General features: G+C 44.7%; 1 protein-coding gene across 3 annotated transcripts in view; it reads right to left on the reverse strand.

The window, feature by feature from the left end:
- Positions 1-774: 774 nt before the first annotated feature.
- Positions 775-26,917, reverse strand: part of ALG1 (ALG1 chitobiosyldiphosphodolichol beta-mannosyltransferase) — a 70,249-nt gene continuing 44,106 nt past the window's right edge. For all 3 annotated transcript variants that reach the window (XM_040439903.1, XM_040439904.1, XM_040439905.1), the window contains 5 exons: positions 19,803-19,862; positions 14,784-14,894; positions 11,838-11,952; positions 9,734-9,809; positions 775-1,533 (listed from right to left, as the gene is read on the reverse strand). In XM_040439903.1, the coding sequence (XP_040295837.1) occupies positions 1,393-1,533; positions 9,734-9,809; positions 11,838-11,952; positions 14,784-14,894; positions 19,803-19,862 (503 nt within the window). In that variant the 3' untranslated portion in view covers positions 775-1,392. The remainder of the gene's footprint in view (positions 1,534-9,733; positions 9,810-11,837; positions 11,953-14,783; positions 14,895-19,802; positions 19,863-26,917) is intronic.

Raw genomic sequence — 26,917 nt, forward strand, 5'->3', positions numbered from 1 at the left:
TTATATGTAGTTTTCCTGCAGAAAAGCCAGAAAATTTTACCCTCTCTTTGCAAACTATGAAACCCACAGGAGAGATCCGCAGCATAAATTGGTTAAAAGGCCGCACTTTTTCCACTGTGTTACTAGATTTCTGAGAAAGGCAGTTTATCCAGGGAGTTATTCCGATTGGAGTCGGGAAGGAATTTTGGCTTCTACCTCACAGGTTGTTTTTTTGTTTTGTCTTCCTCTGGATCATCTTGCAGGATCACTGGATGGACTTATTTTTCAGCCTTAAAAACTATTTTACTATGTGAGATTCTCATCCGTTTTGCTGGTACTGTACCATGCTGTGGATTTGATGCACGAAAAGCTGCAGCTATTCATTCAGATGACGGAATTATGTCCCCCTTTTTACATCGGCCTAAGCACAGGCACTGCCTGGGTCTCCTGGGAAGTAGAGAGCGGACTCCTGCCCAGAGCTATAACTCCTTAGATGCCACGGTCAATAGCTCAGGGAAGGCAAAGATGAAAAAAACTGTTTGGTCACTAAGGCCCTAATACGTACAGGGGAAAGTGGTTAAACGAGAACCATTTGACATTGATATCATCGTGGGTGCTAGTTACTGGCCTGGGTAAGGTGACCCAATGTGGCAGGTTAGTCACATGCAGAAGTCTGAGGTTCAGCCTTGGATTTTTGCTGTGGATCTGGGTTGGATGAAAATTCATACATGTGAACATGGCCTCATGCTATTGCTGGTATGGGAAGGTTACTGCACACACACCTTGTACCATATTTATTCCCCAGAACAATCTTTAATATTTACAGGCCAATCTGACATCATCACTACCTGATGAGCAAACCCACTCAACCAATTCTGAAGCTGTATACCGGAGCCAGGCGCAGGTCCACATGGAAGTGTGATTGCTCATACGCAGACGGCCTACAGTACATCAGAGTGCACTTTGGTCCTTTTCATTGTGATCTATGTAACAGGGTGTAAATGTATCTTTGGAATGTGTGACACCTCAAGATCTGGGACTTAGTGCTTAAAGAAACAAAATCTGCTGCAGCTTAGGCCTGTTGAATGGCGCTAAACCACAAGCAGACACCGACCGCTGGTGCCACAGACATCCATCTGGACACTGCGCTGAGAAAGAACATGACCTGAGTAGGTGCGGTTCGGACTTTAAACCACAGCCGCATGAAGTGCAACATGGCCTTCTATTAAAACATGGGAGGTAGATTCAGCTCTGCTGCCAGTGGCTTTTTGGCAAAGGCATCCACACCAAATTCCACTAGCAAAAACTTCTGACCAGGGCCTTTTTCTGTCCATTCAAATGTTTTTCAGCTTCATGTATCCCGATGACTCCAGTATGATGAGGAGGTAAAGGTTTCCTCCTGTACTTCTGCCGTTATGTTTTGCAGTTGTCCCTAAATATCGGCAGGACAGTCTGATCCCAACTTTCATCCCATCTCATTTGTTTGGATTCGTGAAGATTTTTTCGAAACTGTTTCAGTCTGCTTGAATTTCTTGTAAAGTCCATAAATAACATCTGTGAAAAGAAATATTTGATATTATTTGAACAACTAAATGCTTTCATGCCTACAACTGACTGACACACTTATGTTCCTTATAGGTCCCGTCTGCATCGATGTAGCACTTTGTATTAGACAAATCAAAGGGTCAGGTGGCATGCTGGCATTTATACAGCAGTGTGGTATGACCACCACATAGTACAGGACCAGCAAAGTGTATGACATTGGACAAATCAAAGTGTCAGGTGGTATGCTGGCATTCATACAGCAGTAAGGGTGTGGATTACGTGTGGTATAACCACCACATAGTACAGGACCAGCACAGTGTCAGGTGGTATGCTGGCATTCATACAGCAGTAAGGGTGTGGATTACGTGTGGTATGACCACCGCATAGTACAGGACCAGCAAAGTGTATGACATTAGACAAAGCTCAGGTACCTTTGCTTTTTTCCTTGGGTGCAGAAATTGACCTGCTGTGCGGATTTTGAAATCTGCAGCATGTTAATTATTATTGTGTTTATTTGAGCATGAAATCCATACAAAAAATGCGCCAAAACCACAATAGCACTGTCGAGCAGACAAACACTTGTTCGTTTGCAGATCGCCATCTTTTGTCAGAATGAAAGATGCCGGATTATCAGTAGCATATCTTCCTGTAATCAGGGATGTGCTGCTGATAATGGAAGGACAGACTGCGGGAGCAATGAGTATGCATCGACCTGTGTAATGCAAATGAACGCCGGTGTGTTATCTTCCATATAACATCTTCACCCTGCCTGAAGATCTGGCAGTGTAATACCTCCCTTAGTATATCCAACTGATGTTGAACACAAGGCTATGGAAGGGGCCACAGGCTGATATGAGGGAGCAATTGTGCACTAGTAAAACATACCACCTTCCTTCTCCAAGTTTAAATACTCAGATAGAGAGCGGCAGGAGACTATTTGATAGTCCTTTATACAGCAGTCAGACAACCCAATTAGACCTCAACTACTTTATTAAAGGGAGTTCTCTTTTATACATTATATTTTGGATTGACGGCCTATCCTTGGGTTCCCAATATCAGGCTGGCAGGGCTCCGACTTCTGCCTGCCCTGCCAATCAGCTGTTCTGCTGCCAAATACTTGAAGAGGACCTGTCACCGGTCCTGAGATTACAATATCAATACCTGGCACCGTAGGGCATGTTTAAGAGATGTCGTATTGCTATTTTTTTCTCATACGTTGCTCCATTGTGGCGATGTGCCCCCTGTTCTCTTTTGCCGTCCTGTATGCTAATCAATAGCATTGGTACAAGGAGGAGGAGGAGACGGCCGAGTTTCTCAGGGGGCATCTCCTTCTCCCTGGATGTGATCTGTTCTATCACACCGGAGAACGTGAGCTGTTTTTTCTCAATGGTGGTGACGCAGTCCACTGTGATTGGACAGATCACCGCCACTGAGAAACGCGGCTGTCTTCTCCTCCCTGTACCGATGCTATTGATAAACATACAGGATGGCAAAAGAGAACTTGGGGCACAGCAGGGGAACGGAGCAGAAAAAAATATAGCGATATGACATCTCCTAAACATGCCCTACAGTGCCAGGTATTGATATTGTAATCTCAGGACCGGTGAAAGGTCCTCTTTAAAACATTTGACATTTTTCACCTGTGACGACTGTGTGACCTCACACCAGACGCAGAGTGCGACTATACTTTTAGGGTCCATTCACACGTTAGTATTTTGTAATCCACATCTGTTTCCGCAAATTTGCGGAACAGAATGCGGACCTATTAATTTTCAAGGTCCAGCCCAAAAAATGCAGACAGCACTCTGTGTGCTGTGCGCGTCCGTTCCATTATGCGGATCAGAAAAAATAAAAGCTTGTCCTACTATTGTCTGCAAAATGTGGTCCGTGGTCCGATTTGCGAGTCCGCAAAAATGCAGATGACATATGTAATGCATCAATATGTCATCTGCATGTAATCCGCAATTGCGGATCCGTTTCCAGAAAATAGAAAGAATTTTTTTTAGTACCCTAGCAATATATATTCATCCTTCCGTTTTTTTGCGGAAAAACGGAACGGATGCACAATTGGTAAAAATGGAAGGTTCTTACAGAAACACGGATCCACAAAAAACGGGAAAAGAAAAATACTGACGTGTGAATGGACCCTTACACTTTTTTTTTATTTTGGGGGGGGGGGGGGGGGGGGAATCTACTACTGGTTTAAAAGGTCAACAGTCCTGGTCCTAGTGTCAGCAGTCCATAACGGTGTTCTTACTCATCATGTGTCTGCTGCCGTTCACCTTAAAAACGTACTTTTATAGATATGCTAATGAGCCTCTAGGTGCTATGTGGGCGTCTATTCAGCACCTAGAGGCTCCGTCCACTAACAATTTCAGCCGCCCATCGCGTCCCTCCAGCCCGCCCCACTCCTGTTGATTGACGTGAAACTTCTCTGTATGCCCTACCAATTCCCGCATCTGCGCCGTGCGCTTCTCTATTCGGTGCAGTGAGTGAATGCCGCGCTCCTGGTGCCGGCTTCCTCACTGTAACGTAGTTGGCGCAGGCGCGGGAATTGGTACGAGATACAAAGAAGTTTCACGTCAATCAACAGGAGTGGGGCGGGCTGGAGGGACGCGATGGGCGGCTGAAATGGTTAGTGGACGGAGCCTCTAGGTGCTGAATAGACGCCCACATAGCACCTAGAGGCTCATTAGCATAGCAATAAAAGTACGTTTTTAAGGTGAACAGCAGCAGACACATGATAAGTAAGAACACTGTTATGGACTGCTGGCACTAGCACATCACTAGTGTCAGTCAGCTAAATAGGACCAATTCTGGTGGTACAAGCCCTTTAAGGTTTACAAAGATAAAAACAATCTAGAGGGGAAACTCGAAAAATTTGAATATCGTGAAAAAGTTCATTTATTTCAGTAATGCAGCTTAACCTCTTAAGGACTCAGCCCTATTTCACCTTAAGGACTTGGCCATTTTTTGCAAATCTGACCAGTGTCACTTTAAGTGCTGATAACTTTAAAACGCTTTGACTTATTCAGGCCATTCTGAGATAGTTTTTTCGTCACCTATTGTACTTCATGACATTGGTAAAATGAAGTCAAAAAAATTATTTTATTTATAAAAAAAATACCAAATTTACCCAAAATTTTAAAAAAATTGCAAATTTCCAAGTTTCAATTTCTCTACTTCTATAATACCTCCAAAAATAGTTATTACTTTACATTCAACTATCTCACACGATAGGGGTACTATTTTGTATGTTCGCTATATATATATAATATTTAACACACTGCCTGAAGAACGTATTTAAAAGAAAATAATAAAGTGTTTATTAATATCATAGCGCCGGAGCCTTGACACGCACAAGTGTGAGGCTGCTTTACCTCTACAGGCTTACCTATACTGATATGTGGCAGAAATTGTCATATTGAAACGCGTTGAGCCGGTGATCTTCACTTAGGACACGGCTCTTAGGCAGGGTGCAGATTAAGTGTCAGGCAGCGCAACAGCTGACCTGGCAGTGTGAATGCGGTCTGATACCGAGACGCAGTGCTGTATTGCATGAATGGGGAGGCAGGTGTAGGCAGCTGAGTGTGCGTCCACACTATCTATCAATACCTGGTGGATGCTTGATGCTGGATGGCTGAGGGCTTCCAGCTTTTGAGTCACTTGAAGCTGCTCTACATATCCATGCTAGGTAGGACTGCCTATCAATGCACCTGAGCCGGGTTCAAATATAAGAACAGTGTCCTGATTCCCTCTCCAGCAAATATTGGCACCAACGTGTCAGCAGGATAGGAATCTAGTCCAGACTACAGGTTATGTAGTGGGTTCAATCAATTCCTATACATTACTGGAGTCTGGAGCCTGATAGTCACGAAAGTGATATACAGTTTTTTTTTTCCCGTTTTAACTAGATATTAATAAACACTTTATTATTTTCTTTTAAATACGTTCTTCAGGCAGTGTGTTAAATATTACTTTACATTCCCCATATGTCTACTTCATGTTTGGATCATTTTGGGAATGATACTTTATTTTTTGGGGATGTTACAAGGCTTAGAAGTTTAGAAGCAAATCTTGAAATTTTTCAGAAATTTTCAAAAACCCAATTTTTAGGGACCAGTTCAGGTCTGAAGTCACTTTGCGAGGCTTACATGATAGAAACCACCCAAAAATGACCCCATTCCATAAAACTACACCCCTCAAGGTATTCAACACTGATTTTACAAACTTTTTTAACCCTTTAGGTGTTCCACAAGAATTAATGGAAAATAGAGATACAATTTCAAAATTTCACTTTTTTGGCAGATTTTCCATTTTAATAATTTTTTTCCAGTTACAAAGCAAGGGTTAACAGCCAAACCAAACAATATTTATAGCCCTGATTCTGTAGTTTACAGAAACACCCCATATGTGGTCGTAAACCGCTGTACGGGCACACGGCAGGGCGCAGAAGGAAAGGAATCCCATACGGTTTTTGGAAGGCAGGTTTTGCTGGACTGGTTTTTTTTTGACACCATGTCCCATTTGAAGCACCCCTCATGCACCCCTAGAGTAGAAACTCCAAAAAAGTGACCCCATTTTAGAAACTACGGGATAGGGTGGCAGTTTTGTTGGTACTAGTTTAGGGTACATTTGATTTTTGGTTGCTCTATACTGTATTACACTTTTTGTGAGGCAAGATAACAAGAAATAGCTGTTTTGGCACCGTTTTTATTTTTTGTTATTTACAACATGTATCTGACAGGTTAGATCATGTGATATTTTTATAGACCAGGTTGTCACAGATGCGGCGATACCTAATATGTATACTTTTTTATTTTATTTATGTGAGTTTTACACATGATTATTTTTTTTTGTTTCAAAAAAGAAATCATTGTTTTAGCGTTTCCATAGTCTGAGCCATAATTTTTTCAGTTTTTGGGCGATTACCTTGGGTAGGGTATGATTTTTGCGGGATGAGATGATGGTTTGATTGGCACTATTTTGGGGTGCGTGTGACTTTTGATTGCTTGCTATTACACTTTTTGTGATGTAAGGTGACAAAAAATGGTTTATTTAGCACAGTTTTTATTCAAATTTTTTACGGTGTTCATCTGAGGGGTTAGGTCATGTGATATTTTTATAGAGCCGGTCGATACGGACGCGGCGATACCTAATATGTATACTTATTTTTTTTATATATATGTAAGTTATACACAATAACAGCTTTTTTAAAACAAAAAAAAAAATGATGTTTTAGTGTCTCCATATTCTGAGCCATAGTTTTTTTTTTATTTTTAGGGCGTTTGTCTCAGGTAGGGGCTCATTTTTTGCGGGATGAGGTGACGGTCAGATTGGTACTATTTTGGTGGGCAAACGCCTTTTTGATCGCTTGCTGTTGTACTTTTTGTGATGTAAGGTGACAAAAAAAAATTTGTTTATTTAGCACAGTTTTTATTTTTTACGGTGTTCATCTGAGGGGTTAGGTCATATGATATGTTTATAGAGCCGGTCCCGATTTTTTTACCATTTTTTTTTTTTTTTTTAACTATTTAGAGAAAAAAATGACGTTTTGTTTATTTTTACTTGAAACTTTAAATTTTTTTGGGGAAAACTTTATTTTATTTTTTCAACTTTTTTTTTTCCTTTTTTTGTCCCACTTTGGGACTTGAACTTTTGGGGGGTATATTCCTTTACAATGCATTCCAATACTTCTGTATTGGAATGCATTGACTGTATGAGTACCGTATTTTTCGCCCTATAAGACGCACCTAGGTTTTTGGGGAGGAAAATAAGAAAAAAAATATTTTTAACCAAAAGGTGTGCTGTGTGCTGTGTGTTTGGTGGGTTTGGAACTAATGGTGGTCGGTGGATGGCACTATTACTGGGGATCTGTGGATGACTGACACTGTTATGGGGGGGATCTGTGGATGACGGACACTGTTATGGGGGGGATCTGTGGATGACGGACACTGTTATGGGGGGGGGATCTGTGGATGACGGACACTGTTATGGGGGGGGGGATCTGTGGATGACGGACACTGTTATGGGGGGGATCTGTGGATGACGGTCACTGTTATGGGGGGGGATCTGTGGATGACGGTCACTGTTATGGGGGGGGATCTGTGGATGACTGTCACTGTTATGGGGGGGATCTGTGGATGACGGTCACTGTTATGGCGGGGGATCTGTGGATGACGGTCACTGTTATGGGGGGGGATCTGTGGATGACGGTCACTGTTATGGGGGGGGATCTGTGGATGACGGACACTGTTACAGGGGGGGGGGGGGGGGATCTGTGGCTGGCACTGTTACAGGGGGTGGGGATCTGCGGATGGCACTGTTATATGTGCCATCCACAGACCCCCCCAGCCCATAACAGTGACATCCACAGACCCCCCCAGCCCATAACTGTGTCATCCACAGATCGCCCCCGCCTCCTTCCCCCCCCCCGCTGCCGCCAGTATACAAATATAAGATGTTATATTCATTTATTGGTTATTAAACATGCCCCCTCAGTCCTATTACTACCTTACATCCTAATCGCTTCTGTAGAATTCAGGCAGCCCAAGCCGGGCGGCCGGCGCGTCTCTCACTGACGTCACTTGCCTGCGCCGCCGGCTTCATTCAGGCACATGACAAGAGTTACGCTGCCGCCCGCCTGGCCTGCCTGAATTCTACAGATGCGATTAGGATGTGAGGTAGTAATAGGACTGAGGGGGCATGTTTAATAACCAATAAATGAATATAACATCTTATATTTGTATACCGGCGGGGCGGGGCTATACTACACTGACTGCACCGCCCCGCCGCTATTGCCAGCCCCCAGATCCTCCTCCCAGTCCCTCCCCGAGTCCCCGCTCGCTCCTACATCGCAGCTTGCGATGTAAAACGGTAAGCATTCGCCCCATAAGACGCAGGGGCATTTCTCCCCCATTTTGGGGGAAGAAAAAGTGCGTCTTATGGGGCGAAAAATACGGTAATACTGTGTGTATTACTCATACAGCTTCCGGCCTGTGAGATCCAGGGGGCTGGATCTCACAGGCTCTCCACCGGAAGGCAGCGCAGATGCCTCAGGAAGGCATCGCGCTGCCTTCCATTCCATCGGGTCCCCCCCACAGCCCCATGGCACCACCGCCGCCGCACCAGGTAAAGCCGCAAACCGCAGGTCTGAATTGACCTGCGGTTTGAGGCGATCGCCGACGGGGGGGGAGGGGTTTGTCACAGGACCCCCCTGCGCATTTAGCCGAGGTGCCTGCTCAATGATTTGAGCAGGCACCTTGTTCCGATCACTAGCCGGTACGTCATGGGTCCTTAAGGACTCGGGAACCATGCCGTACCGATACGTCATGCGTCCCTAAGGGGTTAAAATTAGAATACTGTGAAAAGGTTGAATATTCTAGGCTCAAAGTGTCACACTCTAGTCAGCTAATTAATCCATATCCCCTGAGCAAAGGGTACCTGAGATTGTGACTTTGGGGTTTTCATAAGTATAAGCCATAATCATCCAAATTAGAACAAATAAAGGCTTGAAATATCTCGCTTTGCATGTAATGAGTCTATCACATATGTTAGTTTCACCTTTTAAGTTGCATTACTGAAATAAATGAACTTTTTCGCGCTATTCAAATTTTTCGCGTTTCACCTGTAATAGGAATGCAACGTGTGAATACTAACTTAGGACCCATTCACATGACCGTATTTTTCTGTCCGCATCTGTTGTAGACCCATCCATTTCAATGTAGCCGCAAAAGATGTGGACAGCACACCGTGTACTGTCCACATCCTTCTGTTCCGCGGCCACGCAAAAAAGATAGAACATGTCCTATTTTTCAGTTTTTGTGGACAAGAATAGGCATTTCTATCATATCAGCGGGACGCTCCAATCTGCAAAATGCTGAACGCACTTGGCTGTTATCCATATTTTGCAGATCTGCTGAAACATATACGGTCGTGTGAATGGGCCCTTAGGCTGATTTTCACACACTTGAAACACATCTATCTGATGAGTTAAACCTAGATCACCATACACTATGATTATGATGCAAGAGTAGCGGTGACTTGTTGACCAATGATTGTCTGCAGCAGTGACATGCCGGTACAGCACATCATAGCCGCTGCAATGGAAACCGTTCAGCTTTTGGACCATCTGCACTGGGGGCCTTTGTTATTTCTAACATGCAGACAATCCCTGTAACAGATACAAGACAAGCAACAGATTAAATACCTTTAGCTGCGCAGCAAGCTCTTTGGAATCTTCAAATATCAGACCATTTTCATTGTGTTTTACAAGTTCATGTAAGCTGTAGAGAAAATAATCCTGCTTATTACTTTTAGCCATTTACTGTGAGTAACGACACATGTACAGTATATAGCAGTCTGTCTGACGGTACACTCCGCATTGTGTGGGGATGCAGCACAGCTCAGTGGTAAACTATGTCAGCGTCTCTCAGACAAGGGGGGCCGAGCACAGGACGTGTACACCGTATATACTGCAGTGGGATGTCTCTGGCAGAAATACGATTCATGTACAGTACATTGGTTGGATTTTTTTCTCAAATTCTAGGAAAATACACTTTTTAATGTAAATGACTTTCACAGTTGATTGAAAGCACACTGGGGGACATTTATTGAGCATGTTGTGCCAGAAATATGGTGTAAAATGCGCCAAAAATTTGTTATAAATGTCAAAGGGTGAAAGGCTAACAAATTAGGGCATATTACGCCTTTATAATCCGCTTATCGACTGAAATGGCTCAAATTGTTGCGGACAATTAAACCAGCTTATGTGGTGGTGTTTTAACTTATTGAGGGAACAAGTGAGAGGTAAGTATTAAAACAGGAGGCTTTTTTTTATAAAATAGAGACAAGTTGCAATTTACCAGTGGAAATGTCGCCAATATTACTTAAGTTGCAAATATGTTACGTTTTAGTGCCATTGGTGTTAAAATGACGCAAATAGAAATAGACATAGACGGATAATCAGGTTTATATTTTTAAAAGTCACATTTTAAAAGTGGCGTGCGCTTTTTGATATAAGAGGTGAAATAAATAACCACTTTTTGATTAGTAAAGTTAGTATTTTTTGGCACATATTATGCCATTATTGATAAATGGCCCCCAATGTGTTGGCATCTTGTGTGCCCCTGCCTCACATCCACGTGGAGGTGCCTAGTGATTGAAGGTAGGCCTTAAGGCACTTTACTCTTCCCTCATCGCCAACAGCCTATCTATTACAGTAGCCACGACGAGCACAGGGGGAGCTGCTGACTCAGAGTGCCTGCAGACAAAAAGGAAAAATGCTCAAGCCCCGCCCATCTTGTGCATCAGACACATTTTTTACTTTTACATTTCTAAACAGATCTAGGCTTGTATCTCATTCTATACCCTCACCTACCGTCTCCTCCTCTTCCCTTATAGATTGTAAGCTCTTGCGGGCAGGGTCCTCTTCCCCTCTGTACTGCCTGTTTCTTGTATTTCTATATTTGTGTAAGGCCTCTTTCACACTTGCGTTGTCCGGATCCGTCGTGTACTCCATTTGCCGGAAGTGCCCGCCGGATCCGTAACACCACAAGTGAACTGAAAGCATTTGAAGACTGATCCGTCTTCAAAATGCGTTCAGTGTTACTATGGCACCCAGGATGCTATTAAAGTCCTGGTTGCCATAGTAGTAGTGGGGAGCGGGGGAGCAGTATACTTGCCGTCCGTGCGGCTCCCGGGGCGCTCCAGAATTACGTCAGAGCGCCCCATGCGCATGGATGGCGTGATCCATGCAATCACGTCATCCATGCGCGTGGGGCGCCCTGACGTCACTCTGAAGCGCCCCGGGAGCCGCACAGACGGTAAGTATACTGCTCCCCTGCTCCCCACTACACTTTACCATGGCAAACAGGACTTTAGCGTCCTGGCAGCCATGGTAACCATTCAGAAAAAGCTAAACGTCGGATCCGGTAATGCGCCGAAACGACGTTTAGCTTAAGGCCGAATCCGGATTAATGCCTTTCAATGGGCATTAATTCCGGATCCGGCCTTGCGGCAAGTGTTCAGGATTTTTGACCGGAGCAAAAAGCGCAGCATGCTGCAGTATTTTCTCCGGCCAAAAAACTTTCCGTTCCGGAACTGAAGACATCCTGATGCATCCTGAACGGATTTCACTCCATTCAGAATGCATTAGGATAAAACTGAAAACTGATCAGGATTCTTCCGGCATAGAGCCCCGACGACGGAACTCTATGCCGGAACAGAACAACGCAAGTGTGAAAGAGCCCTAACCCCGGCTGGATGTACGGCGCCATGGAATAAAGAATAATAAATAGCATATCAAATATTACCATTCAAATTTTACAGCACACACAGGAAGATAGCAGCCGAACATATCAACAACTTTCATGGGAAGATCCAAACCACTAGATGACTTGTGAAGACAGACTCCTAGGTCAGCAGATCCTAGAACAATCAGAACTGTGTGAGAAGTACAGCTACATTTGTACACGATTAGATAAATAGGGCTGCATTTGCACAGCTTGTGTGCATTATTTCAGCTCAACCTCATTAAATATGGAGTCAAGCTGAAATACAAGTCACAACCAATATGGTGCCGCACCTGAGGGGTTAATTGCTGGGGATCGCAGCGCCCTGTCATAGAGGGCGGGTGCCGACTATGTGATACCACTGCCGGCACCCGCTGCCTACACTTGAATTAAGGTATTAAAGGGGTTCTGCACTTTGTTTTAACTGATGATCTATCCTCTGGATAGATCATCAGCTTCTGATCGGTGAGGTCCGACACACTGGACCCCCGTACCTCCAGTAGCGCCACAGCCTTCTCACTGTTTACCGCCGGCCCACTGATGTCACGACTAGTATCAACTAGCGTGGGCGAGGCTAAGCTCTGTTCACTTGAATGGAGCTTAGCCCCGCCCACGCTAGTTGATACTAGTCGTGACGCCAGTGGAGTGGCGGTAAACAGTGAGACGGCCGCGGCGCTGCTGGATCGCCGCTGCCTTCTCAAACAGCTGATCGGTGGGGGTCCTGGGTGTCGGACCCCCGCCGATCAGAAGCGGATGATCTATCCAGAGGATAGATCAACAGTTAAAACAAAGTGCAGAACCCCTTTAATTACATTCATTCAGCCCCTCCCCCTCAGTAGTAAGCGCTCATTGGTGGCAGCGGCGGCACAGTGGGAGGGAGGGACTCCTTCTCCACTGTGCTGCTGAAGAGAACATGGCGCGAGCTGACAGCGGCTCGTGCCATGGTCTCTAACAGATACTACCCGGTATCGTATCGATCTGGGTCTAAAAGTATCAATTGGGTATTGAAACTTCGATACCCGATGCAACTCTAGTACATACTGAATAGCTAATCTGCATAATTATGTAGTGATAATGCCTCTCATCACTGCATAATTGTGAAAATTTGCCTTTCAGCAGCTTTGAAAAGCTGAGTAATGTGGTGGTATGCTGGAGATCAAACTACATATATAGCATGCATTACATCTCTGTAGAGGTAGTTACCCAGCTTTCCCAGGCTGCTGAATTCCAAATATGCCTAGTTATATAGTGATAAATCCATTCACATAGCTACACCAACTTGCCCTTCAGGGTCCTGGAAAAGCTGGGTGACAACAGATTATATTGCCCTGGTACCATATGAGATATTCACACACTATATCAGGGTGGCATTGTATTTTATATAACCTATACACCCCCACAGAGGCTGTTACCCAGCTTTCTCAGATTGCAGAATGCCAGATCAGCACGTTTAGGAGTGGGAAAATCCCCAGTATTGTAAAAATATATAAAACTAGATTAGCTAGCTAGCTAGGGGACTGGAAAAACTGAGTCAGAATCCCAGTGACAAATCCTCCATGCTATAGCATAGCTCAGATTTGTCATTAAGGGTCCTGGGAAAGCTGGGTAACAAAGTAATGATGATCATACCTGTAAAGTGCTGTAGAATGTGTTGGTATACAAGCAAGTAAAATAAATTAAAATTATACAGACCTGTAGTAGGGACTGCTAAGTAATAAGTCTACCTAAATAAATCATTCCTTATTCCCAAATAGGGCCACAGCTAGGCAGATTTGCCTTTCAGGGCCCTGGGAAGGCTGGGATACTCGCACAATGTGAGGGTAATGGTATATGGTCAGTGTGTCCTGCTCCACAAGACTTGTAATGCAGGCCTCAAACACTGATCAATGACAGATTTGCCTAGACAGACAGTGAGAAATCTCTCCTGGCTATACAGGCAGACTTGACATTCAGGCGCCGGGGAAAGCTGTAGTATCACTGCACACATACAGGGGGAGGTTTTAGAAGGAGCGGTCTAAGTTTTGCAGCTTCTAGCTTTTGCTACTTGTCACTTATTAAACTGCCCTCATTGCACTGTAGGCGATAGACAGTTCACAAATGGCATCTCTGTGTCCCTCGTCTACGGCTGTGACGCTCAAAAAACAAACTTTGAAGTAATATGCTAATGAGCTCAAAAGTGCCCAGGCCCCTGGAGCTAGTGGTTGATCCTCCTCTGTCTTGCTGTAAGCCGTTTCTGCCCCTAAAATCCTGCTTCTGCGCACATCATAGCCAGGCCCAGGCATGTGCAATACAATGCCCACTATGGGGAACTACATCAATGAATGAAATGTGCATGCGCCATTTCCCAGTCTTGCATTAACAACAGGAAATGGCGCAGGCGCATTCCATTTATTGATGCAGCTGCCCACTGTATTGTACGGAGCATGCCTGGGCCCAGCAGTCATGTGTGAAGATGCAGGACTTCAGGAGCAGGGACAATGACGTATGGAGGATATGGGGCTGGCATCCAGCAAGGCAAGGAGGCGTTAACAACTAGTGCCACAGGGAAAATGCCCCTTGGCATTGCAACTCATTAGCATATCAATTCAAAGTTGGTTTTTTGAGCATTGTGAACGGTTTATATCACCTACGCAATGCAATGAGGACAGTTTAATGTGAAAAGTAGCTTACAGCCTCCCTTTAAAGTGAATGCAGTGCTAAGCCCCGCCCCATTTGCAAACTTCCAGCTAGCTTGTGAGCTCACGCTAGTGCACAAAGCTGTTCTCCAGCCGAAGATGGAGAGACAAGGAGGAAGGAGACATCTCCGACTGCAGAATATCTGTTTAACTGCTTGAAGACAAACTTTCCTTAGCTTCATTTTTCTTGTTTTTCAGCATTTAGCGTCCCTTTAATAACCAAGTTGAATTGGTAAGCTACAGATGAAAGGTGCAGAACAAGGAAACCACACGACTCCTACCATTTCCTTACCAAGTAAGACAGGATAGTCTTCCGCTTCCAACCAAGGCGTGCAGATCTGGATGTTCTTAAGCTGCAACTCTGCAATCAACTTACAGTAATATTCCTTCAGGGGCCCCTTACCTAAAATGACACATGACCAAAATACAGTTAATCAAAATGAGTTCTAAAAATAATACAATATATCCAAACACTAGAATGCCCTCTTTAAAAAAAATCACGCACTTTGACACATTTTGAGCACACTCTATTCTTTGCCCAGCCTTCCGGCCTAATGTAAGGTGGAGACATTTTTATAATTCTGGCCGAATGTCCGGGCTGAGCTTCAGCACACATTCACTTTATTTTTTTATGTTCACTGTGTTCATTTTCCACGTTTGTCTGTCAAGGATTTCTAGGGGTTGCAGTGCCCTTATGGGTTACCTTCCTTGAGGTCTGGGGGAGGGAAGGGGGGGGGGGGAATGTATAGCCATCTGGTTCCTCCCCCCCCCCCCCCCCCCCTCACCTGGGGTGGCAGCCTTGGTAGAGACCTGAGCACAGATTTGGCGTACTTTCGGCTGAGGGTTGCCAGGGCATACTCCAGGCTTTGGCTAGGGGTTGCCTTTTTGTCTCAGTCCCTTGCAGGTGCCTTCTGGCCTGGAGGAACTAGGAAGGGTTTATGGAGAGGGCCTGCGATGGACCACAACCTAGTGCACATTTTTTTGTGTGGCACGCTTCTGTTGCACAGGTGTACAAAGCAGGTACCTTGGGCTTTCGTATAAAAAAAAAAAAAAAAAACACAGAAAGACTGACTGATTAAAAGTTTGAAGACATCTGTGATGCAAATTACAGGGCACACTTTAGGCTGAATTCACACATCAGTAATTGTAAGCCAAAACCAGTAGCGAAGCCTACACAGAGATAAGCTATAATCCAAAGATGTACTACTTTTCTGTGTTTTTGGCTCACAATAAGGCCTCTTTTAGACGGGCGAGATTTCCGCGCGGTTGTGATGCGTGAGGTGAACGCATTGCACCCGCACTGAATCCGGACCCATTAATTTCTATGGAGCTGTGCAGATGAGCGGTGATTTTCACGCATCACTTGTGCATTGCGTGAAAATCGCAGCATGCTCCTCTTTGTGCGGTTTCCACGCATTGCAGGCCCTATAGAAGTGAATGGGGCTGTGTGAAAAATCGCAAGCATCCGCAATCAAGTTATTTCAGTGACCATTGTGGATTTTTCTTTCTTTAAGGCCTCATGCACACGACCGTTGTGTGCATCCGTGTCCGTTGTTCCGTTTTCCGTGATTTTCTGCGGACCCATTGACTTTCAATGGGTCCGTTGAAAACTCGGAAAATGCACCGTTTTTCATCCGCATCCGTGGTTTTTTTTGACTGACAACGGTTCACGGACCCATTCAAGTCACTGGCCACCAATGAATTTAAAACTGGGGAGGGAGGGGGTCTGCCCCCTCCTGCCTAGCAGCACCTGATCTCTTACAGGGGGCTATGATACGCACAATTAACCCCTCAGGTGCCGCACAGCCCCCTGTAAGAGATCAGGTGCTGCCAGGCAGGGAGCAGTTATTACACAGTTTGCAGTATATTCTAACTTGAAGCGTCCCCATCACTATGGGAACGCCTGTGTTAGAATATACTGTCGGATCTGAGTTTCACGATCTAACTGAAATCCGATGGTATATTCTAACATAGAGGCGTTCCCATGGTGATGGGGACGCTTCAAGGTAAAATATACCATCGGATTGGAGAAAACTCTGATCCGATGGTATAATAGGGACTTTACATTTAAAGTCAATGGGGACGGATCCGTTTGCAATTGCACCATATTGTGTCAACGTCAAATGGATCCGTCCCTATTGACTTGCATTGTAAGTCAGGACGGATCCGTTTGGGCCCGCACGGCCAGGGGGACACCAAAACAACTTTTTCCTTCATGTCCGTGGATCCTCCAAAAATCAAAAAAGACCCATGGAAGAAAAAACGGACACAGATCACGGAACTACGGAACCCGTTTTTGCGGACCGCAAAAAAAAAACCGTCCGTGTGCATGAGGCCTTAACGGAAAGGTACCAACAATTTTGTCCACACCTGTATATACACTGCTCAAAAAAATAAAGGGAACACAAAATTAACACATCCTAGATCTGAATTAATTAAATATTCTTCTGAAACACTTTGTTCTTTACATAGTTGAATGTGCTGACAACAAAATCACACAAAAATAAAAAAAATGGAAATCAAATTTTTCAACCCATGGAGGTCTGGATTTGGAGTCACACTCAAAATTAAAGTGGAAAAACACACTACAGGCTGATCCAACTTTGATGTAATGTCCTTAAAACAAGTCAAAATGAGGCTCAGTAGTGTGTGTGGCCTCCACGTGCCTGTATGACCTCCCTACAACGCCTGTGCATGCTCCTGATGAGGTGGCGGACGGTCTCCTGAAGGATCTCCTCCCAGACCTGGACTAAAGCATCTGCCAACTCCTGGACAGTCTGTGGTGCAACGTGACGTTGGTGGATAGAGCGAGACATGATGTCCCAGATGTGCTCAATTGGATTCAGGTCTGGGGAACGGGCGGGCCAGTCCATAGCATCAATGCCTTCGTCTTGCAGGAACTGCTGACACACTCCAGCCACATGAGGTCTAGCATTGTCTTGCATTAGGAGGAACCCAGGGCCAACCGCACCAGCATATGGTCTCACAAGGGGTCTGAGGATCTCATCTCAGTACCTAATGGCAGTCAGGCTACCTCTGGCGAGCACATGGAGGGCTGTGCGGCCCTCCAAAGAAATGCCACCCCACACCATTACTGACCCAATGCCAAACCGGTCATGCTGGAGGATGTTGCAGGCAGCAGAACGTTCTCCACGGCGTCTCAAGACTCTGTCACGTCTGTCACATGTGCTCAGTGTGAACCTTCTTTCATCTGTGAAGAGCACAGGGCGCCAGTGGCGAATTTGCCAATCTTGGTGTTCTCTGGCAAATGCCAAACGTCCTGCACGGTGTTGGGCTGTAAGCACAACCCCCACCTGTGGACGTCAGGCCCTCATGGAGTCAGTTTCTGACCGTTTGAGCAGACACATGCACATTTGTGGCCTGCTGGAGGTCATTTTGCAGGGCTCTGGCAGTGCTCCTCCTGTTCCTCCTTGCACAAAGGCGGAGGTAGCAGTCCTGCTGCTGGGTTGTTGGCCTCCTCCACGTCTTCTGATGTACTGGCCTGTCTCCTGGTAGCGCCTCCATGCTCTGGACACTACGCTGACAGACACAGCAAACCTTCTTGCCACAGCTCGCATTGATGTGCCATCCTGGATAAGCTGCACTACCTGAGCCACTTGTGTGGGTTGTAGACTCCGTCTCATGCTACCACTAGAGTGAAAGCACCGCCAGCATTCAAAAGTGACCAAAACATCAGCCAGGAAGCATAGGAACTGAGAAGTGGTCTGTGGTCACCACCTGCAGAACCACTCCTTTATTGGGGGTGTCTTGCTAATTGCCTATAATTTCAACCTGTTGTCTATCCCATTTGTACAACAGCATGTGAAATTGGATTGTCACTCAGTGTTGCTTCCTAAGTGGACAGTTTGATTTCACAGAAGTGTGATTGACTTGGAGTTACATTGTGTTGTTTAAGTGTTCCCTTTATTTTTTTGAGCAGTGTATAATGTTTCCAGTGTAGCGGCACACATGTAAACACTGGAGTTCTAGTTCTTTTTTTCCCCCCCCATTTTTGGAGGTGCTGGTGTAACTTAGTTTTTTTGCATATATCACCACAGAATGTTGGATCTTGGACCTCAAATAGTGTTAAATAGAGATATAGAGATATAGAGATATAGAGATATAGAGATATAGAGATATAGAGATATAGAGATATAGAGATATAGAGATATAGAGATATAGAGATATAGAGATATAGAGATATAGAGATATAGAGATATAGAGATATAGAGATATAGAGATATAGAGATATAGAGATATAGAGATATAGAGATATAGAGATATAGAGATATAGAGATATAGAGATATAGAGATATAGAGATATAGAGATATAGAGATATAGAGATATAGAGATATAGAGATATAGAGATATAGAGATATAGAGATATAGAGATATAGAGATATAGAGATATAGAGATATAGAGATATAGAGATATAGAGATATAGAGATATAGAGATATAGAGATATAGAGATATAGAGATATAGAGATATATAATTTCTATACATACATACATACATATACATATACACACACACACAAACTTCGCATTTTAACAACATGTCCATTTGAGGTCCAAGATCCAACATTGTGTGGCCATTTTTTTTTTTTTTTTTATGAAGAGCATGAAAAGCCACACACATAATATCATTAAGGCCTCATGCACACGACAGTTTTTCTCAGCCTCCGTTCCGTTTTTTTTTGCGGATAGGATGGGGACCTATTCATTTTAATGGGTCAGCAAAAAAATGTGGATAGTTCATCCGTTTGTGTTCCGCGTCCATTGTCAGTGTTTCCCTTTAGCAAAAAAAAATTGTGCATGTCGTAGTTTTTTCACATTTGCGGACAAGGATAGGCATTACAAGGGATCTGTGGAAAAAAACGGATCCTCCAAAAAAAATGGATGCCACAATTTGCGGACGCAAAAAAACAACTGTCGTGTGCATGAGGCCTTAAGTGTATGTGACCAATGGTGACATACACTTGTGAAATGTGCTTTTTTTTCTTTTTAAGCTAAAACAAAAAGTTTCAGGGGGACATTTACTAAAGCAACTTGAGGTTTATCTGCTCCATTGTGGCGCTGTTTATTTTCAAGAGTGACCACAAAAGGTTTAGCCACACGGTCACCTCAGAATTAACTTCTTAGCAGCATGGCTGCTACTCCATTTTTTTTTTCTAGAAAGACTAAGACTTGTCAGCCATCTCCAGTTCATAAAAAAAAAAAAATATGTAGGTCAAGTTTTTATTTTTATAAATGTGATATTCCCAAAGTAGTACAAAGTGGTTAAACAACACAAACACAGTTCCTTTACCTGTTATAGCACAGACTAAACAGGGAAGCTTGAACCCATTTGTAATAGACGTATCATAATCTAAAGGGAACAAAAACGCAAACAAATGTCAACAATAAACTGAATTTCATTTTATTAAATGCAGTCTGAGAATCCTGGCTTCCCTATAGGAGGGAAACAATATCCTGTATTAAGAAACTACGCATTGCAGGACTGTCAGTCAAGACTCCGACTGCCGACACCCCCACCGATCAGCTGTTTGAAGAGAAAGCGGTGCTTGTACAAGCGCTGCCTTATCTGCTCCGTTTACCTGCTCACCGCAGCAACTGCAGTGGTGAGCAGTGTAATTACAAGTATGGCGTCCCCATTCACTTCTATGAGACGGATCTGTCTGTTCAAGTGAATACTACAGAGCTCCATTAGACTTTTTGTGGGTTTTCATTTCAGTACTATACCATTGAAAATGAAATACAAAATATTGTCCTTCTGTAGCACAATATCTAGTTTACTGCTGCTGTGAAGGCAAGATGTTATCGGATAGTATAAATGTAGATGTATGGCAGCACGGTGGCTCAGTGGTTAGCACTGGTGCCTTGAAGCACTGGGGTCCTAGGTTCGAATACGACCCGGAGTTTGTATGTGCTCTCCCTGTTTCCATGGGTTTCCTGCCACTCTCCAAAGACATACTGATAGGGAACTTACATTGTGAGACCCATTGGGGACAGTTGGATGTTAATGTCTGTAAAACGCTGTGGAATATAGTAGCGCTATATAAGTGCATAAACTAAATAAATAGATGTAGAATCTGGATAACAGTATGAAGGCTCTTTTGTTCTCTTCATAGGCCTAGATAAAAGATGCCCACGGAAGAGCATTGCACTCATCAGTGTAATATTTAATGATCTAATGGAGTCACTCATCCCCTTCCCCCTCAGGCCACAGTGAATGGTCTAACTGAAAAAGTCAAGCGAGGCTGTATGCTGTGCTAAGGCTACTTTCACACTTGCGGCAAAGTGATCCGCCAACTTTGCCGCAACTGCCTGCCGGATCTGTCAAAACGTATGCCAACTGATTGCATTTGTAAGACTGATCAGGATCCAGATCCGTCTTACAAATGCATTGAAATGCCGGATCAGTTTTTCCGGTGTGATCTGGAAAAACGGATCCAGCATTAATTTTTTTCACCTTTTTTTCGGTCTGCGCAGACATTCCGGTATTTTGAACTAATACTAATACATTCCTATGGCAAAAAAAAAAAAAAAGTGTTCAGTGTTTTTGGCCGGAGATAAAACCGTAGCATGCTGCGGTTTTATCTCTGTCCTGATCAGTCAGAAAAGACTGAACTGAAGACATCCTGAACGGATTACTCTCAATTTAGAATGCATGGGGATAAAACTGAACAGTTCTTTTCCAGTATTGAGCCCCTAGGACGGAACTTCGTGGCGGAAAAGAAAAACGCTAGTGGGAAAGTACCCTAAGGCCCCTTTCACACAGGCGAGTATTCCGCGCGGATGCGATGCGCGAGTTAAACGCATTGCACCCGCACTGAATCCCGACCCATTCATTTCTATGGGGCTGTTCACATGAGCGGTGATTTTCACGCATCACTTGTGTGTTACGTGAAAAACGCACAAAATAGAGCATGCTGCGATTTTCACACAACGCAGGCCCCATAGAAAATGAATGGGGTTGCGTGAAAATCGCATGCAAGTGCGGATGCGGTGCGATTTTCACGCACGGTTGCCAGGTGACGATCGGGATGGAGACCCGATCATTATTACCCCTTATAACATGGTTTTAAGGGAAAATAATGGCATTCTGAATACAGAATGCATAGTAAAATAGCGCTGGAGGGGTTAAAAAATAAATAAATAAAATTTAACTCACCTTAATCCACTTGTTCGTGCAGCAGGCATCTCTTCTGTCTTTGCAAGAAAACGAAACACGTCCCACGGCGCGAATTACCGTCTACCAGTCACCAGGGTCAGGAAGGAATCTTTTATTGCAGCAATACAACGCGTTTCGGGGAATCACTCCCCTTCATCAGGTACAAAGGAGCTGCAGCTCCTTTGTACCTGAAGGGGATTTGGATTGGTGTCCAAATCCCAGCCTTCCAACGTTCCAGCCTAGGCCTGTGGCAGGCACCTCGGGGTCCCAGCCAAGACACAACACGGGCACGGACAAACTGGGTCGCCCCATAGTTTTCCTAGGTAACAGTCAGGTGTGCAACAATTAAAACTTTGCAACCTGCAATTACAATCAGTGCCGAGCGCTCCATGTCTGCTCCACTTGTTTCAGGGCCCACCCCCTGTCTGTTTGCCCAAACAGAACTGCCAGAAACAAGTGACTAAGGCTACTTTCACACTTGCGGCAGAGAGATCCGGCAAGCAGTTCCGTCGCCGGAACTGCCTGCCGGATCAGGCAAAATGTATGCTAACTGATGGCATTAGTAAGACTGATCAGGATCCTGATCAGTCTTAAAAATGCCTGATCAGTCGAAAAAATGCATTGAAATGCCGGATCCGTCTTTCCGGTGTCATCCGGCAAAAACGGATCCGGCATTTATTTTTTCACCTTTTTTTCAGTCTGCGCATGCGCATACCGGAAGGACGGATCCGGCATTCCGGTATTCTGAATGCCGGATCCGGCACTAATACATTCCTATGGGAAAAAATGCCTGATCCGGCATTCAGGCAAGTCTTCAGTTTTTTTAGCCGGAGATAAAACCGTAGCATGCTACGGTTTTCTCTTTTGCCTGATCAGTCAAAACGACTGAACTGAAGACATCCTGATGCAAACTGAACGGATTACTCTCCATTCAGAATGCATGGGGACATACCTGATCAGTTCTTTTCCGGTATAGAGCCCCTGTGACGGAACTCTATGCCGGAAAAGAACAACGCAAGTGTGAAAGTAGCCTAAGCGTGGTCAACGTGGACCTGCTAGCCGCACTTCTCCGTGATCATCACAACCCCCACCAGGTTCACTTCCTAATCAAGGGTTTCCACACTGGTCTTGTGGCCCTTCCTCAGTCGTCTTGGGAAGGCCCCAACCTCAGGTCCGCAGTTTCCGATGCCGCTTCGGTGGGTCCTCTGGTCCAGGCGGAACTGGAGAAGGGTTTCCTCATCGGGCCCTTCTCTAGAATTCCCTTTGATTACTGGAGGATAAACCCTATCGGCATAGTCACCAAAAAAAATTCTAATAAAAAAAAAAATGATTCAATTTATGACCTCTCAGCTCCTCATGGTTCGAACATTCCCAGCCTCAACTCCCTAGTCCCGTGTGAGGAGTTCAATGAAATACTCCTCTCTCAGTGAAGCCACCTCTCTCATCCTCCTGGCAGGCCAAGGGGCTTGGCTGTCCAAGGCAGACCTGGCAGATGCCTTCAAGTTGCTGCCCATCAACCCACAACTCTGGAAATTCTACGGTTTAAAATGGGACGGCTTGTACTATTTCGCCAACCGCCTCACCTTCGGCTCCAAAAGTAGTCCATGGCTTTTTGACCAGTTCGCCCAAGCCCTCCACTGGGTCCTGGTCAACCACTGAGTGCCCCATGGTCATCCATTATCTGGATGACTTTCTGTTGATAGAACAACCGAACGCCTCACCCTGCAAACTCTACAGCCTCCTCCAGGTTTTTGCCAGCCTCCACATTCCTGTCACCCCTTCCAAAATTGAAGGGCCCTCAACCACCATCACTTTCCTCGGCATAGGACAAACTGTCAAAAATCAAGGAAGTCATTTCCAGATTTGTGGGTTGCAGGGTCGTCTCGAAGCAGGAATTACAATCCCTGCTAGGCATGCTGAACTTCGCCGCCAGAATCATGCCCCAGGGCAAGGCCTTCTTATATAGATTATAGGATCTGCTCCCGACAGCCACAGAGCAGGACTCCCCGATAGTCCTGGACTCCCAAGCGATGGCTGATTTATCCATGTGGAGTTCCTTCCTGACCTGCTGGAATGGGATCTCCCTATTAGTCCCTCAATGGCGTCCCTCTTCTCCCACCATTTTTTCAGACGCAGCTGCCTCCAAAGGTTTCGCAGCCATCTACAACAACCAGTGGTTCGCAGGCCAGTGGCCTCCCGAAATCTCTTCTCTCAGCGAGTACCTCAGATCCTCCCCCCTCCTAGAAATATACCCAATTGTAGCGGCCGCACAAGTTTGGGGCAGGCAATGGGCAAACTCCCCGGTGACATTCATTACGGACAATCAGACGGTAGTGGACATTACCAAAGGCAGATCAAAATCATATCATGCCTTTCGTCCGTAAATTAGTATCTCTCCCTACAGCACAATTTTCAGGTTTCATGCAGACACATCCAGGGGGTCCAGAATTCCGCGGCTGACGCACTGTCACGCTTCCATTTCCACCATTTCTTCCAGGTCATGCCGGAGGCGGAGCCAGCAGGATTGTCCCCTCCAGAGTTCAACACCCTACGCATGGACAAGCGCAAATCATTTCACCCGCCAAATCCCTCATACAAAAATCACTATCAGTTAACATGGCTAGAAACTATAAAACCGGTTGGAACAGCTTCCAAAAATTTTCACGTCTCCATCCTAGGAGCGGCACGTATAGGACCACCTATTTGATGGCTTTTTTAGCTTATTGTCACCATCACCTAAACTTGGCTACAATTCTATCAGATTGTACATGGCAGGGGTGCAATACTACTTCACTCTCAAACATCCCGGTAGTAAGGCGATATTCGCGTCCCCCGCCATCAGGGCTGTCCTTAGGGGGATTCAAAAAAGCAGCCTGCCATACACTCCTACCATGCAACCCTTTCGGGCTCCATCCCAGCACCATTATAAAAGCGGCCATGTGTTTAGGTTTCTATGGGTTTTTGCGGCCAGGGGAATTCACAGGTTTCTCCCCAAAATCCAAGGGTCTGACCAAGAGCCAGCTAGCTTGGAGTCATGACCGTTTCATCTTGCTACTGCCTTCCACCAAAACGTCGCAATCAGGGCCTCCAGTCCAAGTTAAGCATTTCAGGTTATTCAACAAATGGTGCCCAGTCCAGGTCTTCAACCAGTTAATGAGGTCCTTGGGCCATTCCTCCCCAGACAGCCCGCTGCTGCCCTTCAAATCTAAGCCCCTCACGACCGCGCAATTCGTTTCCCACATTCGTCTACTAGTTGCAGGCCTAGGTTTCGATCCCAAAACCATATCAGGTCACTCGTTTTGGATCGGGGCAGCTTTCGCAGCCTCCAAGAACAACGTACCCAGTCATATCATCCGCAAGATAGGACGTTGGGAATCATATTGCTTCACCAGGTACATTCCCAATCCGCATCAGGAAATTTCAGACGTTTTCCGTAAACTGGCATTGTAAACAGTGTACCCTTCAATAAAAATACTAATCTACCTTTTGCTTGACTTTTTGGCCCCTTATAGGCTACCCACGTTCGCGGCTACGGGCACAATCCAGGCCTACTTAGTTAGCAATACGGTTAGGTTTTCCTGGGCTTCACTGCGCAAGCTCCAGTATCCGTAGCCACGACCATAATACAAATATAGATCTCCAAGCATACATATGCATATAAAAGAGACCTATCCAATGTGTATAAAAATGTCACAAATGTCCAGATTGTATTAGCATGCACTCACATGTCTCAACATGGACATAAAAAGCTGCCAGTGCGCTATGAACAGGATCCCACATGGAGACATGCATGTGCACAACAATCATTCACTTTAATGGTCCCATACACATGCACATAGTATCATCTGTCTCTTATATAGAGAGCCAAACCCTATATGCATGTGTGAGCATGCACATAAATATCACCAAAAAGGCAAATAAGGCTGCTTTAAGATAGAGGCATATATGGAAATATACAGGGAATAATCGCCTAGATACCCGCATCCACAAAGTGAAAACAAAGATCGCAGAGATCAACCCCTGCAACATGCACCAAGTAACTTAATATGCCACAAAGAAAAATGATTGTTACAGCAAAAGGCAGCCTCACACTATAAGGTTACATACCCATAAGAATAGAAAACTGTCCAACTCAGGAGAGCAACGTACCCCGACGCCCGTTTTGGCTGAGATGCCTTCTTCTGGGGGATGTGGCTCGTCCTTCACGTGTGTCCATATTTAAAATGCCTGTCTCACCTGTGTGTAATTCAATTAAATTTGCAGACTCCTTCGTCTGCCAAAAGTGACGTCACATCACTGGAGAAAAGATAGGCGTGCCCCGCCGCCCGATGGCCAGTCACGTGACCGCTCAAGTCATGTGTCAGGAAGGTCCTTAAACCATAGTGCAAGAAATGCTCCTGCACCAGGAACGTCCTCCAACCCGGTAATGTACTAAATTTAAGGGCATAGATTGAATACCGCTATAAATATATGCAGATATCCCATCATATATTGATAAATAAATAGCTGCAAAACCAATTCATGTGTAAATACAATAAATAATAAATAAAGTGCTAAAAAAGAGGAAGACAATTCATAATATACAGAATACAAGATACATGTAGTGAATAATAAGAGATGTGAAACATCACATCTCCCATCCATACATGTGGTGAATAATAAGATGTGGTGAATAATAAGATGTGAACCATCACATCTCCCATACACACTCCAAAATTGTGCATAAAGCACAGAATGTGCATCAACCTATAATTTCATGTGAAGCAATTAATACGTGAAAGAAAATGGATATATACATAAAAATATAAATGTATAAAAATATATACAAATCAGCCTATAATAGAGCAAGAAGTACGCCTATAATAGAGCAAGAAGTACAGCACGAGAGTGTCTGGTGAACCCCAAAGTGAGGCATCAACCTGTTAAAATAATGAAAAAGGGGGTCAGTCAGCACATCCCAAAGCGCAGGGGCACGTTGCTATGGCTGAGAACAAGACTGTTAAACAAAACAAGCAATGCAACAGCTCCTAATGAGGTACATTACCAACTATCATTCCCAATGGGAAGATATGTATCAGTTATTTAAAAGGTTTTGGCCAATTTGGACTGATTCGGTCCTGGCGAAATACCTGTCTCCCCATCCATCACTGGTAGCCAGGCGCTCGAAGAATTTACGTGATCATCTAGTCAAGTGTTATTATAGACCTGCAGATAGTGGTGGAATTTTTGGTTCTAAGGGACAAAAATGG

Source organism: Bufo bufo, chromosome 7 (assembly GCF_905171765.1).
Source record: "Bufo bufo chromosome 7, aBufBuf1.1, whole genome shotgun sequence".
Lineage (NCBI taxonomy): Eukaryota > Metazoa > Chordata > Amphibia > Anura > Bufonidae > Bufo > Bufo bufo.